Below are 16,144 nucleotides of genomic sequence, written 5' to 3'. Positions count from 1 at the left end.
AACCATTTACATCAGTTGCAACCAAGTTTGGTTCATTAATTAGTTGCATCGACACTTATTGAATTCCTTTGCCAGTGATTTGCTGCAGCCTGGCAAAGAACCGTGAAAAGGTTGGAAATCTTTCACAGAATTAACCAAGATTAACTCTGAGTCCTACCGAGGGACTTCTTAAGAGTTAAAGGGACAAAACAAGAGAATTCACAAAAATATACACAAAAATATTCATTAAAGTAGGACTTTAAAGTAGTTTAAAAAAAAAAGTTATGACATTTATTAAATGCTTCAGATCAAACTAATTTTATTTTCAGACAAAAAGATAACTTATGTACATATAAATAGCTCTCGGGTTATTTAATATTCTAATGAAAAGCACTATTTAAGCCAAGCTGAGTAACTGATGAATTCTGCTCTCTACCACAAAATCCCAAAGGAGGAATGTTGACTTAGCATTTTACCTACCGGATCAGAGCTGTTGAAAACCACTGCCTGTAAAAATCAGACAGCGGCGTCGTTATTCATTCGCCACCAAACGTACAACCAGGTGTTTCACAAGCTTTTTGTGTGCATTGTTTCCATCATCTCGAGGAATTTAACATGGAGGCGATACACTTTTTGAATCCTGTTACATGTTTGGCGTCGTTTATAAAAGGTGTAGTGGCTCTACATAAATACCAGGTGGCGTTTTTATTGGCGCTTTTGATTTATGTCCATAATAATGGTGCAATCGTTTTTTACAATCCAGCTGCAACTTAATACACATCTGCAGGCATTTATAAAGTATGTAGTGCTAAATAAACAGCAGGTAGTACATTTAACATTGTTTATATAATACCAGATAGTGGTGGATAGAATGTGATTAATGACCAAGATGGTTGTCCATATTTAGCCAACACCTGGTGGCGCTAAGCGTTTTGAACGCTGAGTGGCGCTAACTACACGTCAGGTTGCGCTTATTAGGCATGGATTTGGCGCTAAATAACCGCAAAGTGGCGCTGGTAAAGGCATGATTAATGTCCAAAATGACTTGCCATAAATTTTGCTCGTAGGTTTATTGCTCAGAGTATAAACTAATATAAACAGAGGTCCTGTTACTATCTAAAAACTTTTTTTTCCCCACAGCAGCATAACTGAGATGTAACGTGGCAAGTTGAAAAGTGGGTCAGGAGCGATAAGAAGTCTCGAGACTTTCTTGAGGATCACGCAGGACTCGTGTTTCCTCAACAGTCGGCCGGCAGCGGGTATAATTGATCAGACTGGGTGTGAATGGCTGCTCCTCAAGCGGCCAATGGCTGAGCACCGGATGCGAGATATCCGCTGCAACAACAAGCACTCTGTTCCCCCCTCCTCTCTCTTCAGCTTTGACGCCATGTACGGCCCAAATCCCGACCTCCTCTCCGGAAAGCGAGAGAGAGAGAGAGAGAGCGAAAAAAAAAAAACATGAGAAAAAATAGTTTGTGACCCCTCATAGTGTGTCGGATAAAACACGCCGAGAAAACCACTTGTAAACTGGAGTTTTGGTTGTTTTTTCTTCTGCTCTTACTTTTTTTTTTTTTTACCCCTCCTTTCTTAAAGGAGTCTGTTAAGATTTACTCCGGCTGATGTTTTTAATGCCTCGTGCTCTTTCGCAGAACATGGGATTTACGTCCTAACGCAGCGCGTTGGGGAAAAATAAGCGACGCTTGGAAACTTTCTCAATGGATTTTGCAGACCGCTTTCCCGGCTGAGCTGCAGGAGTAAGGAAGAAACTGGGACTTATTTTACCTGAGCTGAAGCTAAAAGTGACGAAAACACGGTGAGTGTGAGCCTCTTATGGCACGCGCACGGACGTTTAGCTTTCAGTCAGAAGTGCTTTGAAAACTTAATTTGCCGTTTTAATTTAAAAGGTAAGATTTCTTTATTAAAAAGTTGCAGATTTTTCACTTAAATTTGTGGTATTTTATGTGACTGACCAACATAAAGTATTGCAGAAAACCCTAAAAAGGAAAATATCTCGGGTTTTAAGTGTGAGCTGCATATATCCAGTCCACCTAAGTTCTCTTTAAATATTTGGAGAATGTTTCTCCAATTCTTCTTTTCAGATTTGCTCAAACTCTCTTAGACTGAACAAAGAGCATTTGTAAACAGCCATTTGCAAGTGTTAGGTTTGCATCTGGGTCATTATAACTATAATATACTTTGATAATAATCATTCCCGAGCTGGAAGGTGAACCTTTGCCCTAATCTTGAGTCATTTGCAGCCTCCTTCAGGATTTCACATAGGATTGTCCTGCATCCACCTTCCCATCAACTATGACCACTTTCAGCGTTTCTGCTGGGCAAAAGCCTCCCTGCAGCACCATTCTGCCACCACTGTGGCGTGTGCAATGTGATGTACAGTATGGCTTTCCTTCCACACAGGGTGTTTTGCATGAAGGCTATTCTGAAGTTCACATTATTCTGCAATTTTGCTGTGTTCCCCTCGTGGGATATAGCATTTCTAACTTTAACCGAGCTTTAAACTGCTTAACAGCTTTCCTCCTGATTTGTCTGATTGTTCACTAATGCTCGCTAACACATCAGTGAGGCCTTCACAGAGTCGCTGGATTTATACCAAAATGAAATTATGCACAGTTGGACTCCATTTACTAGTGATTTCTGAACGCAAATGCCTGCATTGGCGCTCTATATATCCAAATCGCACGTTATTCGTAGATCATTTTAAAAGAAAAATCTACCTTTCTCTCCATTGAGCAATTATGCACGTTTGTATGCCCCTACTTTACACCACCACCACCCCCTGCTTTCCGTCCCACCCACTGTAGTCAACATGGCCTGTGCTCCAGCCCCCAGAAGTAGATGAGGGGGCCAACACTCTGACAGCCGTCAGTCTGAACATGCCTGCAAACCCCCAGTTGCTGGTTGCTTTGCACCTTTGCAACTTTGTGCTCTGGAGGCCCCAGACTCACAAAGTCTGGGACCTTCACAAAAAAAAAGATCTTTGTACACATTTATCTGTTGATCATGGGAAGAGCTGCACGATATAACACAAATATCTGGATATTATCACACAAACGAAGTTTGACAGTATTTATGAGAGAAGATGTAAATCAAAAAACACTAGATGAGCAAATAGTTTTTTTTAAGCTATAAAGCTACAAACATTCCTATTGTTGCCAAATTACTAACATAATTTTTATAATATCATTACTATTTTAGGTAGTAATTAATACTTGTCGGTAGTGCTGACCTACTCGTTTTAAACTAAGATTAACAAGCTCACAACTAGTTACTAGTGAATTAGTTGATGCGTAGCTACACTGCAGTCACTGTGTTAGCTTAACAGCAGTGACAGGTGGTGATTTTGTTGGTTTCCACATCATAAAATTGTAAATAATTGTCTATGCCTTAACTGAATGAAACAAAATACGATCTTTCATGTTGAAACACTTCTCTGACCAAAAACAGATTAAATTTCAAATGGAAATGATATAAAATGTAAAACCTTTGCACTCTAAATTAGCTATTCTTAGAGGTTTTATCACTGTAACTCATTATAATACCCAACTTCCAGATGAAATAAGCTTATATGCAGCAATACGTGCGTGGGCACAAAAAGGAAGTTGACCAGGATTGAACGTGTTGCCTGGCTGCAACAAAAAGGATCAAACAACAGAAAACAACAAATTAATCGGAACTCTGGTGAATGTTTCCTCCCACTGGTCGAGGCCTACCAAGACCTAAAACAGTTTTGCCGTAGACCCTTTTTGTTGCAGTTATTTTTTATCTTGTCACTCATCTGTTTGACAGCATGGCAATGCAAAAATGGGGTCAAGAAAAGGGATGGTTGTCATGCATCTAACCAAAGTACATCATATTTTATTATTTTATTCAAAATGAGTTGTTCAGTGTGCCGATATGACTCTATCCCGGTTTTTTTGCTGACATGCAATATTTAGTGTGCCCTTCATGTGTCAGAATTCGCTTCAGTTTTCTGTTGAGTCTTCTCTTTGACTTGTGTCTGTCTTTAGTATGGCTTCCTCCAACGCTCAATAAAACCGTGTGAAAAACCTGAACTTTGATCACCACAAATTGCAGTCTTTGAGAGAGAGGAAAAATTGACCCAGTTCAGCTTTAGATTAGAAATCAAATGGCTTTTCACTGGTGAAGCAAGATTAAAGGTGAGTGTTTTTAAGGCTTTATCAAAGAGAAGTACGAGAGTAGAGGAAGGGAATTTTTTTTCTCTCTCTTTGGTAATGGTTATTCAAAGCTGTCATGGTTGAAGGAAAACAGGAAGTTTTTAACAAACAGCCTTCAGGGAAGCATCTGCATTCAGATGAGATATTGCTTCTAAAACATAAAGCCTGGCTGTGGAACTTGCTATGGCCCCGAGCAAACAAACTTCCCTGTTTCTGAGCGCACACAAAGAGCCTCTGTAGCTTGTGGCTCTGGAGACTCCACTCTCGTGTCAGACTCTGAATCTGGTGGTCCAAACAGATGGTGCCTCGTGGCTTTTAGGTTGTTTGAACAACTATGTAATCAAATGGATCCATCTCTCTGACGAACACTGACCTGTGTGTGGGGCTCATTTTCATAGCAGTGCTTGTGCAGATATCTGTTATTATTTGCATGCCGTTATTTGCAAGCCTTGTCTAGCACGGATAAAAACGTTCCATCTCTCCAACAGGAATTCAGATGTGTCCCCAGCCAGCTAGAGAGGCCCTTCAGTCCAAAGATGGATTCCAGAAGTCAGAACGACAGCGACGGAGGAGGAGGACGCCATGGAGGGTTGCCGTCATTGACTGGATTGGCGAACATGGCGCATGACGAAGGTAGAGCACAATCCTGGTCTCTGCAAACCCTAGATGCTCCGTCAGATCCTGGGCTGAACTGCAGGTTACGGCCACACACTCCACCAGTGTTATCTCTGGATCAGATAAGAATAAGCGGTGGTAGTAATGAATATACAGACGGGCCGTCGGCTGCTCAAAGGTCTCCGGCCACCCAGCAACGGAAGACTGAGGTGGTTACATCAACAGGTTCAAGGACCAATGGACAGCAAGAGACCGAGGAAGAGGTGTCCAACAACCTCCGCAACCTGCATTCAGTGACTCACCAAGGGAATGCAAATGCTCCCATCTCTTCAAGAGAGGGTGTGTCTCAGTCTTCCAGTGTGGAGGACTCCCAGAGCAGCATCCGCACCAGCGCAGGGAGCGGTTCTTCGGGTCAGCGACTTCTCGGTGGCCCGGTGAACAGCAACGAAATAATCAGAAACCAGCCAAAACGAGCTGATTCTGAGGAGCTGAAACCCCTGAACGCAGAGTACAGAGACATAGAAGCAATCCCAGGCAGCAGGAAGCCTTTAAAAAAGGACAAACACTCCAACAGATGCGAGTCCTGCGGTCGGTGCAAGTGCTCAGAATGCGTCCAGCCGAGAGCGCTTCCGTCTTGCTGGATGTGCGGCCAGCGCTGCCTGTGCTCTCCAGACAAGGCCGTGGAGTACGGGACGTGCGTCTGCTGCCTGAAGGGCATTTTCTACCACTGCTCCAACGATGACGAGGACACCTCCGCGGACAAGCCCTTCTCGTGCTCTCAGTCGCGCTGCTGCGTACGCTGGACGACCATCGCGGTCTGCTCCTTCCTCTGCCCTTGTCTCTTGTGCTACCTCCCAGGTAAGGGGTGCCTGGCCATGTGCCAGTGCTGCTACGACCGAGCCGCACGACCCGGCTGCCGATGCAAGAACCCAACCCTAACCCGCTGTCACGACGACAGCACAGCGACGTAGGCCAGGATGAAATGCGACATTGATTGACCAACTCCACACTGAGTGAACTGCAAAGTGTCAAGTTGCACAATTTGAGCCATGTAATAGCGCCATTGTGGCTGTTGTCTTTATGTCCACCGGACATGTCAGGAAAGGCTCCCATGTATCTACTTTGAATGCAAATTTATTAAAAGAAATGTTACTGGTAAAGGCACTGGAGGTGCATTTACTCACCCTAGCATTAGGAGTTTCACTTGAATGGTCAACCAAAATAAGCACTCCACATTTAAAGGTATGGCATCTATTTAACTACTGTTATATCTTTTCACTCAAGTGCCGTGATGTTTCCTAATACAGTCCAAGCAGATAGCTTTGGGGTTTTAACATTTGATACAAACTATATTCTAAAAGCTTCTGCTACTAACTGTATGTAACGTAATAATGGAAAAGGGGATGTACAATAGAAAATGACAGACGTTTTATTTTTGTATATATATATGATACTTCAACTGTGAAAGGTTTTCTGCCATTAGAGGCACCTTGATGAATCCGCATCAGCTGCCATTTCTACAAAGTTTCTGCATTCACTGGAATGTCTATCAATCATATTTTTAAATAATTTACAATGTTGGAGATCTTAACCCTGATCCTACCTGTAAATTGTACAGTGACCTTATTATTTGAAAAAAAGAAAAAAAATGTTCTAATTCCAAAATTGCCTAGTGTAAAGTTAAAAAGATATATTTATTAAAGGTTTTAATATTTTATTATTATGACAAATATTTATTTTGAGAAAGCATTGTTAAAGACCTCCTCTGTTGCTCGGCAGATTTGACACGAATAGCTCACTATGGATTAGAAGATGAATATATTAATGTATAAAATTAAAAAGCCTTGAAGTCTAACTGAGGAGTGTGATTCTTATTGATGGTACTGAAAAGTTGCTATGACCACAATGAAACAATGAAATGTCACTGCTGTGTAAATCGTATTCCTGTTTTCACTGCTTTTTTGTGTCAGCACAACATGTTTTTTATTTATTTTTGCTATTAACCTAAAAAATAGAACAAAAAAAAAGTTGACGCCTGGTTTTGATCGTGTTGACGAAAATGACATCACAGCTTCTTTTCATCTGGAAAAAATAATAATAATAATAATTTGAATGTATTCAACTCACTTTTTCTCAACAAAGCTCCAGGTTAATTTCAAACACTTTTTATTTTCTATTCCTTTTTTTAATTCCCCCCCCTCTCTCTCCCTTTAATCGAAGTTTTGTTTGGGAATTCCTCTTGCGGATGTCCCTGCAGGCGGAACATAAAGCTCCTCACACTTGTTGACAGCGTGCGGACGTGTTTGCAGGCATTCAGAGCTGTGATTGACACGTCGAGGCCAACTTGCTCTTGCTTGTTTGATGCGTCTTTGACTGACGAATGTTGAAAGAGGGTTTCAACATTCGTGGGGGGGGCTTTTTACATAATTATCAACTTTCACCCATTTTACAGAAGGTGTTGGAGGAGACGGGGGGGCAAAAATAAATAAATAACGGGCTGAATCCCATTAGAGGCAGAAAAGGCAGAGTTGATCTGGTGTTTAGTCTTCGCGGCCCTCCTCTCCCTCTGCATTGTCTCAGCTGTGAATGAAGAAGGGAAGCGCGAGTGAGATGGAGGGGGCTAAGGTCGTTTGGAAGAGGGTCCGCTAAGGGTTAAAAGCGTCGCTTTGAATGACAAAGACCAAACAGTTTACCCCCGTATTCAGCCCGGCATGCATTCATCCTGTTCTCAATAGTTAGGGGGTTATTTTGGCTCCTCTCTGGTACCTGCTCCCACTTGGTATTCCCATAGGGAGACGGTGGGGTTGTTGTGGAAAGAGGGGTGGAGGAGGGGGGAGGAACACTGGATGCACAGTGTTGGTTGTTTTTTCTGCTTAAAAAAATTATTTTTCTAAGAGTCCTTTTTTATTTTTAGCTCTACGTAGATTATCCAAGAGAATTATTCAACTGATGAACCAAAAAAAAAAAAAACCTACAAACTGGTTTGATGAAAATATTTGTTTATCCATCGAGCAGTTGCAGCATTTTGGCAGGAGGAGGAGGAGGAGGAGGATGGGATATGAACTGGAAAGAGAGAAACCGGGGAGGGGGGGAGGCAGAGCAGCTCTCTTTGTTGGTTTTAGCCACCGTGGCCCCTGCGGTTCATGGTGTTGTGGGGCAAGAGCGGCCCATTCACCCTGCTCACCAAGGCAGAACGCAGCACAGGAAGACAGGAAGGAAGCAGGGCTATTCTTTATGGAAGCATTGTCTGTCCGTCTGATGGGGCCAGGCTGAAGCAATCAAACGGCCCTGTGAGAGACGGGAGACTGAGGCGGGGGGGTGAGGGCCCACCGTTTGCCTGGTGATGACGGAGATGTGCTCCTCTGTGAAAATATACAACAACAAAAAAATAAATACAAGAAAGCCAAATGCGTCTCTTTCTACTTCCTTTTGCTGGTCAAATTTGAGAGAAAATCGGAAAGCCACGAAGAGAAAAGGTCAACCCGCAATTTGAGTTGACTTTAACTTCGAGGCTTAAAATTGTAACAGGAAAACCAAGTTGCAGGAAAAACTATTTCTGTTTTTAAAGAAAAATAAAATAATTTTCTTTGTTTTTTATGCTCAAAGGAAGGGGTGTAAAACTCATTTAACGTGTAGATAAAAGCAATTCACAAATGAATAAATAGCTGCAGGCGATGAGTATTAAAGTATTAATTATTAATTTCACATATTTTAGCTTTGCAGGATAGAAAAAAATGCTAATATTTAAGCACACAGCTGTTATTTGAAAAGGCTTTATTTTTAAAGTTTAGAGGGCAAAAAACAATGACAAAAAATAAAACTTCTGGATTTGGCCCACAGCCCTCGAGTTTGACACGCGCTCCATTTAAGTTGCACAGCAGGTTTAAATTTCTCATTTTCTCCACCCAGGTGTTCTTCTAAGTAAATAAAAAAACTTACAAGAAGGTGCAAAATTAATTTAAACTACTCTAAAATTTGAGGCATTGTGTGTTTTAATGTCAATAGAAACTATTTTTGTAGCAAAAACAGAGAGTTGAACTGTACTCAAGAGAGCTCACCTCAAACAGCTATTTGAATTTCTGTAAAAAAAAAAGAAAAAAAAAGAAGAGGTAATTAATTTTTCACACACTTTCTAAAAGCAGCTTGAAGAAATGATGGACGAAATGAGACTGGAGAACGACTGTCACTTAAAAACAAATCAGCTCTTGACTGCTTTAGCTATATCAGTCCAAACTTTGTGCTATGAAGTCGGGTCAATAAATCCATCAGAGGTGCTTAAAACCAAAGAGGAAGGGAGGAAAAAAAAAGATAAAAACCTCACACCTATCTCGTCTCTACCGGTGAAAATGTTTTCTCAGAAGCTGAACTTTTCTTTTTCTTTTTTCTTTTTTTTGTTTTCCGATGTGGGCGGCTGAGATGCATGCGTGTTGAGCTCAAAGCCAGAGCGCAACCCCCTCCACCACCTGAGTGTGGTTTAACTTTCCACTGAGCTTTGTCCTCTGCTACTGTCGCACTTTTACGCTTTCAGGCCAAGTCGAGAGTCTTGGGACTGAAACTGGATGAAGTTTGCCCACTCGCAATTAATCTCAACGCTCCCTTTTGGTGGAGCAAAGACAATCGTTTCTGCAACGTTAGTTTCTGAGATGAATGATGTGCTGCTTTTTAATTCGAAACCTAAACCTGTAGCTGCTCAATCAGCCTCCGTGACAGCTGAACTACTGTTATGCCTTAAGAAAGAAGATTACAGCAGCCATGAAAGCAAACAGACACCGACTAGAGAGCGCATCTGCCATAAAGGTTTAGTGGGTGTGTAGAAGACAGAGGGCGTGCAAAAGAGGACGCCATGCTAGAAGCAGGAGAGTCTTTTGCTCATTGTGGAAAATGGGTAAAAAAAAAAAAAAAAAAACTGAAATGTGGCGTGCGTTCGTCCTGATAAACTCCACCGCTGGCGTATTCTTGCACACGTGTGCAAGTCTCCCCCTCGCACAATGAAATCTCCCACTAGAGGCCCGAGTCTAATGGCAGCACTTAACTTCAATCCACCACAGGAAGTCGGTTCATCTGCATGCCTTTACACACACACACACAAACACACAGCATCAGTCCGCTGCTGACAGCCAGTGGATATTTGTTGGCGACGCGGAGGCTGCAAGGCTCTTTTACAGCTTAGCGGCCAATTGTTGTTCACCCAGACACACACACACACTAAGAGCTTAGAGCTTCAGTTGTTATCCTGAAAGGCAATCCTGATCCCCCTGCAACACAGTAGGACAGACGCACATTAAAAAGAGGAATTAGTGTGGTCTGACAGCTCACTATAACACATGGCACTTAGCTTGTGGATGTGAGCCTTTGTGGCAATTATGTGTGTTTTGGGAAGGTCCGTTCGCATGTGGATGCATGCGTGTGTGTAATCGGGAACAGACTGCGAATTATATAGTAACGGTTTGCATACAGAGAGGAGAATAGTAGCCATTTAGCGTGTGTGGCGTTAGCCGAGCACAGTTTGCACACATGCAAATGGAAAAATGGGCAACTTGGAGACTAAATGGTGACTGTTGATCAATTTGAAACTTAATATTATAGTAAATGAAATTTTCAATTTATATTTAAGCGTATCTGTTCTTGCCTTTTTTTAGGCAATGCACATTTTTAAAAGAAAACTGTCACTTTATATAGTTTGATTCTATTAAACAATGATTGTATTCTCAATTACATAGTTTCTAAAATAGTTCCTTGAGTTTTAAAGCAAAGTTCAGGAATCATGATGTTTAAAGTATCCGCAACCAATGACGCCTGAGAAAACTCGGAAATATATGCTTTACTTCCAACAAAAAATATGCACATGAATCCCAATTCTTTTTTTAAATAAATAAAAATAATACAATTTAAAAAGACAATTTCCAAGAAAGCCTTCTGCAGAGGGTTTAATATGTAAACTAAATCTTAATATTAACTAAAGATTTTTTTTATTCAATAAACAAGTTTGTTTTAAAAGACAATGACAATTAAATATTATAAAACAAATATCATTAGACATGCATCTGTTTTATATACATTTTAATTTAAAAAAAAGCATGTTGGAAATTATTTCTACCTCTCAATAATGGAAATATCTATACTGCCAGCACAACTGCTTTCCATTGGTGTCGAGATGATTTTTTTTTCTAAATGTGGTTCTGTTGAGAGGTAGTAAATTGTCAACATATTACCAACACGTTATTACTACCAGGCATTTTCTTAGAAAAATGCATCTTAAGTCCTTCTGAAAACAACACTAAACAGTCTGGATTTTAAAAATCGAAATAAAAACAAATTAACCATTACACGATGTTGATGTTAAGACCACGTCTTTATGGCTTCAGGTGTTTGACTATTAACACCACACACTATATTGGCTCTAGCCAACAAGTTTTTACATATCCATTTTTTTCTCCTCAACCCAATTTGCAAACCAGCTTCCGTATTCTGCAGGTGTCTCATTCGTCGCCAATGGCATCATACAAGCGCCTACCTGAATAGAGCCATTGAGACCCATGTAGAATTATTCAAATTTGAGCATAAGCGGAAGAGGGTGAGAACATTTCCAAGTCAGATCTTACTAGATAACTCAGCTGAAAAAAATATTTCAGTTGTGCATTTTAATAATGCCAGAAAACAGAATCCAGAAAATGGAGGCTTAGCTTCCTTTCCCCTAAAATTACCATGTTTATCAGGATCTTAGAGAAATGTACAGCGAGTATGAATAACCCTTTAAACTGAAAGCACTAGGTACTGAGATATGCCAGCAAGTAAAAAGGACAATTACATGCCTTTTCATTCCAAAGCAATGCTAAAGTGTACAGAGTTTAGTTCACACACTTGAGCAACGGCTGTACTGAGATCATAAGGTATCACAATCCTTTACTCTTGTTATAGACAACACATTATTTACAAGAGGCAACCACAAAAATGTGTGTGTTTCAAAAGAAATGGGGCAATGGTTTTTCAGCAAGAACCTCAACCGGGATAAGACTGAAGATGTTCGTAGGTACATGAACATCCTTTTTTTTTTTTTTTTATTTAAGACACTATCTTTTTGGTTTAAATCTGAGGCAAACCATTTTTATGTTCTCTCTCTCTGCCTGTCTCTCTCTCTCTCGCCTGGAGGAAATGGAGATATTGGGTCTGTCATGCAGCTATGAGAGCACTGCAAGCCACGGGGTCTTGTTACCGTTCACAGGTGCGGCGCACTGACAAGCTCACGATGACAGCAAAGCCAAGGTGCGCTCGAGTGTGCGCGCGCTCGCACATATGGAAGTGTTTTCCCAGCCTGAGGACAGAAATTTGTCAATGGCTGCAGAGATTGTCAACATGCCTGAAATTCCTCTAGACTCCAAACAACTGGTGACAAGTTTGGAGTTCTCCAAAGAAAGAGGGAGAGGCTCTCTCGCCAAAGTTTTCCACTCCGCAAGAACAGGTGAAACTTTTCAGAAAATAAAGGGCCTACTGTTCTTCTGTACAGCCGTGACGTATGGAGAAGCTCAGCAGTACAAGTTTTAAAAGGCTTGATTGTGAGAAGTATCAAATTATCCAGAGGTACAGATGTGGTACAGAGTCTCATGATGAGAAATGGGTCATATGACAAACTAGTTAAGAGAAACTACAAAGTGAGGATTTCAAAGTGCTAACAGTTAAATTTAGTGGCAGCACCATTTTACTGCAGCGTTATGCTCCTAGTGACATTGTTGCATTGTACAAAATGAATAGAAAACTAAAAATGAGGCACTGACTTTAACTTCCTCACCTTCAGTCGACAGCTACACAGTTTAAATTTGGGCACAGTTTGACCAAATGTAAAAAGCTGAATTGTACCTAGTCAATAGGATTTTTCAGAAAGAAGATGGACCTGCCTTTGTACTACACATTGTGTCTAAAAAAAGTTTCTAATCAAAATTTTCCATTCTTATTAATTAACCAAAACGCAGGAGTAATGGGGGGGGGGAAATGGCCAGATCAACTCGTCCTCAGGAATCAGACCACCTGAGCCAAAAGGAAATACCCAGTTGGATACTGAAGTGCCTACATGCACATATGGGATGTTGTTTCAGCTTTATAGGTTCAGTATAAATTTTCATAAAATTCTCCACAAGAAGTTCAAATACTGCTTCAATAAATGCATTTAGGTCTTAAGGCCAACATGTGTAAGGCCACTTGAAAAGTCGTTAGCAAATTTAATGTTTATGGAACTTAGTCGAAGCATTCCAGCTCCACAGACCACGATTGCCTCATTGCCGGGACTCCGAAGTAAGAGAAAACAAGACACACACTTCATATGTCATTTCTTGAGGAGCAGCTCTGCAGCTGAGCTTGGGCCAAAAGCAACAGAATGCCATCAGCTCGGTATGCCTGCCCGATTAATATAGAAACAGAGTGCTTTACTGGGCTAATTTAGTGTAGAAGTGTGGCACTTTCCTGGTCGTTATGCTGTCCGTCAAAATAACGAGAGGGTTGGACAGAGCAGGGTAGAAGGAGCACAACTAGGATTCTGCTCAATTCCTTAAACTTTCATCACCGATCCAGTTTAATGGCGTCTCTGCAGAGTTTGGCCACTTTGCTTCACTTAAGGATATCGCCTTTCTGCGCAAGTCCAACTGTATCCATACCGTCTGCTGAATGTTAAAGCCCATGATACACAGCAGACCAATGCACACCTGCAGCAATGGTGAAACAGTTCTTCAGAGGTTCAGGTGTTGTACTAAGAGTCAGTCAAGGAGTTGTTGTGTTTGCCATCATTAAATCTTGTAATGTCCAACCCAGAAACTTACAACAGATAACATGCAGGAGGCATGAGCAAAGGTAAGTGGGCATGTTATGAACCCTAGCGTGGTTCTAGCTAGCTAGTTAGCGCAGGCAGTCTTGACCACTTCCTTTGTTAGCGCAAACTTTGATTAGGAAACTACACACTGTATGGTACTTGACAAAGTTTTATCAACAGGTCATAATTTTGAAATGTACTTAAAACGTTTATCATTTGAGCTACCACAAATACAAAAATACAAATGCAAAAAAAAGAGGCCAACCACTATTTTGTCCAGTCAGGAAGCGCCATCATGGGTAGCAGGGGCTAGATTTCAGAGCGAACAGAAATCTAGCCACATCGCTACAGCTACTGCTCCACCTCCCGTTTCCCTTGTCTGAGGTGGCCAGGATCAACGAAAAATAGCAAGTTTCATCCATAGAAAGCCTAATAGCAACATCTTCTTTGGTCTAGTGTGGTTGATATAGCAATAAGCCTGACTATTGTGGGGCAAACTCAAAACAATGGAACGAAAGGCAGCTATTTTACCCATTTTTTATTTCAAAGAATTATGCACAATAATCCAAGTTCAGACTTTGCCACTTGTAATGTAAATATAAAGCAATTCATCTTAGTAATTCACTTTTAACTGATCTATATGTACAGGCTTTCAGCCAAAGACTTGTATAAGGATGTTTTTTTAAGAAGTTGTACAAAAACTGAGAGGAAGTTACTTATTAAGTATCTCGTCTACCTGTGCCAAGATAAGCTTTGTGTCTCTGCCACTTTAACCCCACCAATATCCCGTCTGTGTGTGCTCAGGAGTGGGCACGTGTGTTTTCCATGTTTCTCGGAAGGCCACAGAGCAACATTTCCTTTATGCTTCGACTTGCACACAGTCGAGGACACAGATTTGCCCGGTCCCTCTGCCTTTTTGGAGCCTGCGCAGGGGGAGCCGCAAGCCATCGCCATAAAGTTTGCTGTTGACATCGACAAAGCAGCCTCTGTTCTTCCTTTAACGCCCCCCCCCCCTCCTTCCCTCACTCCTTCCCTCCCACTGCAGCTCCCCTGTCCTCCCCGCAAGCATTTCATTGCTTCTCCCTTCGATATGCCACTCTCGCCTCACTGTTCCTCACTGCCTCTCTCCTTTCTGTCTTTATGTCAACCCCCCCGTGGCCACTCTCCCTCCGCCCTCCATCCTCTCTTTGGCTCTCTTCCCTCCTCACATTTCGGATGTGGGGCAAGAGAAAAGGAAACAGCGCCAAGCTCTGTTTGACAGGGAGAGAGCAGGGGCAGGGACTGAAGCAAAAGGAGCCTTTTCAGGGGATCCATGTGAATGTTTGAGTGCTTTCCGAGTGGTGACAACGGCAGCCACACCTCTAAATAAGGAAGACTCTGTTTACACTTCACGACTGCTAGAAGTGTTCGATTGGTTAGATTGCTACACGCTACGACATTATTGATTTTGCTACATTGGTAACATGTTCATCGCAAAACTCTGTTAAAGGGTGCAACAGTGAAGCACCTTTGTGCCTCGTTTCCACTGAGTGGTATGGCACAGGTCAGCACTGTTTTATGACAAAATAGCGTACCGCACCAAGCCGACCCGTTGTCGTAACTCTCAGTGGAATCGAGGCAATAGACGATCGTTGAAGCTTTTACAGCTGCAATTAAAAAGAGAAGAACAATGCATAACTGTGAGAAGCTTAGCATTGAAAATTATTTACTTCTGTTTCACAGAGAACCGAAGACAATAATTATGAACGTTTTCTTTTTTGCATGAGGCTCTAATGATAGGCCATCCTCAATCATCACTATCAGATTCAACAGTTTTATGAGCCAATTATTGGTCAACAATGATTTAATAGACTGCACGTACAACTGGAAGTGTAACAAGACTATTTCTAGAAGATGAGAGACAACCCAATGTAAACCTGGGCCAGAAATACCTGCCTATGGATGGATATGGATGGGGAAGGAGTCTGTTTTATGTGTTTGTAATCAATGCTGTCCTGTTGTCCTACTTGAATGTCCTTCAAGTAGGACAAAAAACCCAAATATACATCCAGACTTAATAGATGGAGACAACAATAGAATCCCTGAATCAAGAGGAAAATGTTTTTCAGGGTTCCGACATCTCTCAAATCAAGTTTCAGAGTTCTCTGTGCTTCATGGCACATCTTTTAAAAATAAATATAAAAGTTCACACTGAATTTTCATCAACGGTCTTTAAATAGGGAACCTGCAGGAGTTCCCCATTTCCCTGAAAAGGAAGTATGGGTTAAGGAACTGAACAGAATTAGGACAGAGGGAAGAAATAAATGGCTTTACTGATTGTTAGAATTTGTTTACTTTTAGTCGAGGGAGGCAGAGAAGATTTTAGCAACCATATATGATATTTTGATGCCAGTATTGTCAGAACATGCGTGTGATGACCTGTGGTAATCCTAGTGATGCGCTGGAATAAAAATTTATTTTGCAAAACAATCTGAACTAAAAATAATACAGCTCCTCGCTTAGCCCAGAGTGAAGTCATCCGGCTGCATGGATTAATTGATGGATGTGACGGGAAGCG

At 41.4% G+C, this 16,144-nt stretch overlaps 1 protein-coding gene across 2 annotated transcripts; it reads left to right on the top strand.

Annotated features, from left to right (window-relative positions):
• Positions 1–1,336: 1,336 nt before the first annotated feature.
• Positions 1,337–6,645, top strand: spry2 (sprouty RTK signaling antagonist 2). 2 transcript variants are annotated; one of them, XM_008428089.2, is made up of 2 exons: positions 1,337–1,792; positions 4,664–6,645. In XM_008428089.2, exon 2 carries the CDS (start codon positions 4,712–4,714, stop codon positions 5,759–5,761), a length of 1,050 nt encoding a protein of 349 aa, XP_008426311.1. In that variant the 5' UTR covers positions 1,337–1,792; positions 4,664–4,711; the 3' UTR covers positions 5,762–6,645. The 2 variants fall into 2 exon arrangements, with proteins under 2 accessions (XP_008426311.1, XP_008426336.1); XM_008428114.2 differs by lacking the exon at positions 1,337–1,792 and adding an exon at positions 3,260–4,550.
• The last annotated feature ends 9,499 nt before the right edge of the window (positions 6,646–16,144 follow it).

The sequence above is a fragment of the Poecilia reticulata genome, linkage group LG2, assembly GCF_000633615.1.
Source record: "Poecilia reticulata strain Guanapo linkage group LG2, Guppy_female_1.0+MT, whole genome shotgun sequence".
Classification (NCBI taxonomy): Eukaryota; Metazoa; Chordata; class Actinopteri; order Cyprinodontiformes; family Poeciliidae; genus Poecilia; species Poecilia reticulata.
Note: the sequence above shows the minus strand (reverse complement) of the source record. Positions and strands in the feature narration are given on the sequence as shown.

Excerpts from the sequence above, each read along its gene's own strand:
- spry2 (XM_008428089.2), top strand. The coding sequence starts at position 4,712 with ATGGATTCCAGAAGTCAGAACGACAGCGACGGAGGAGGAGGACGCCAT.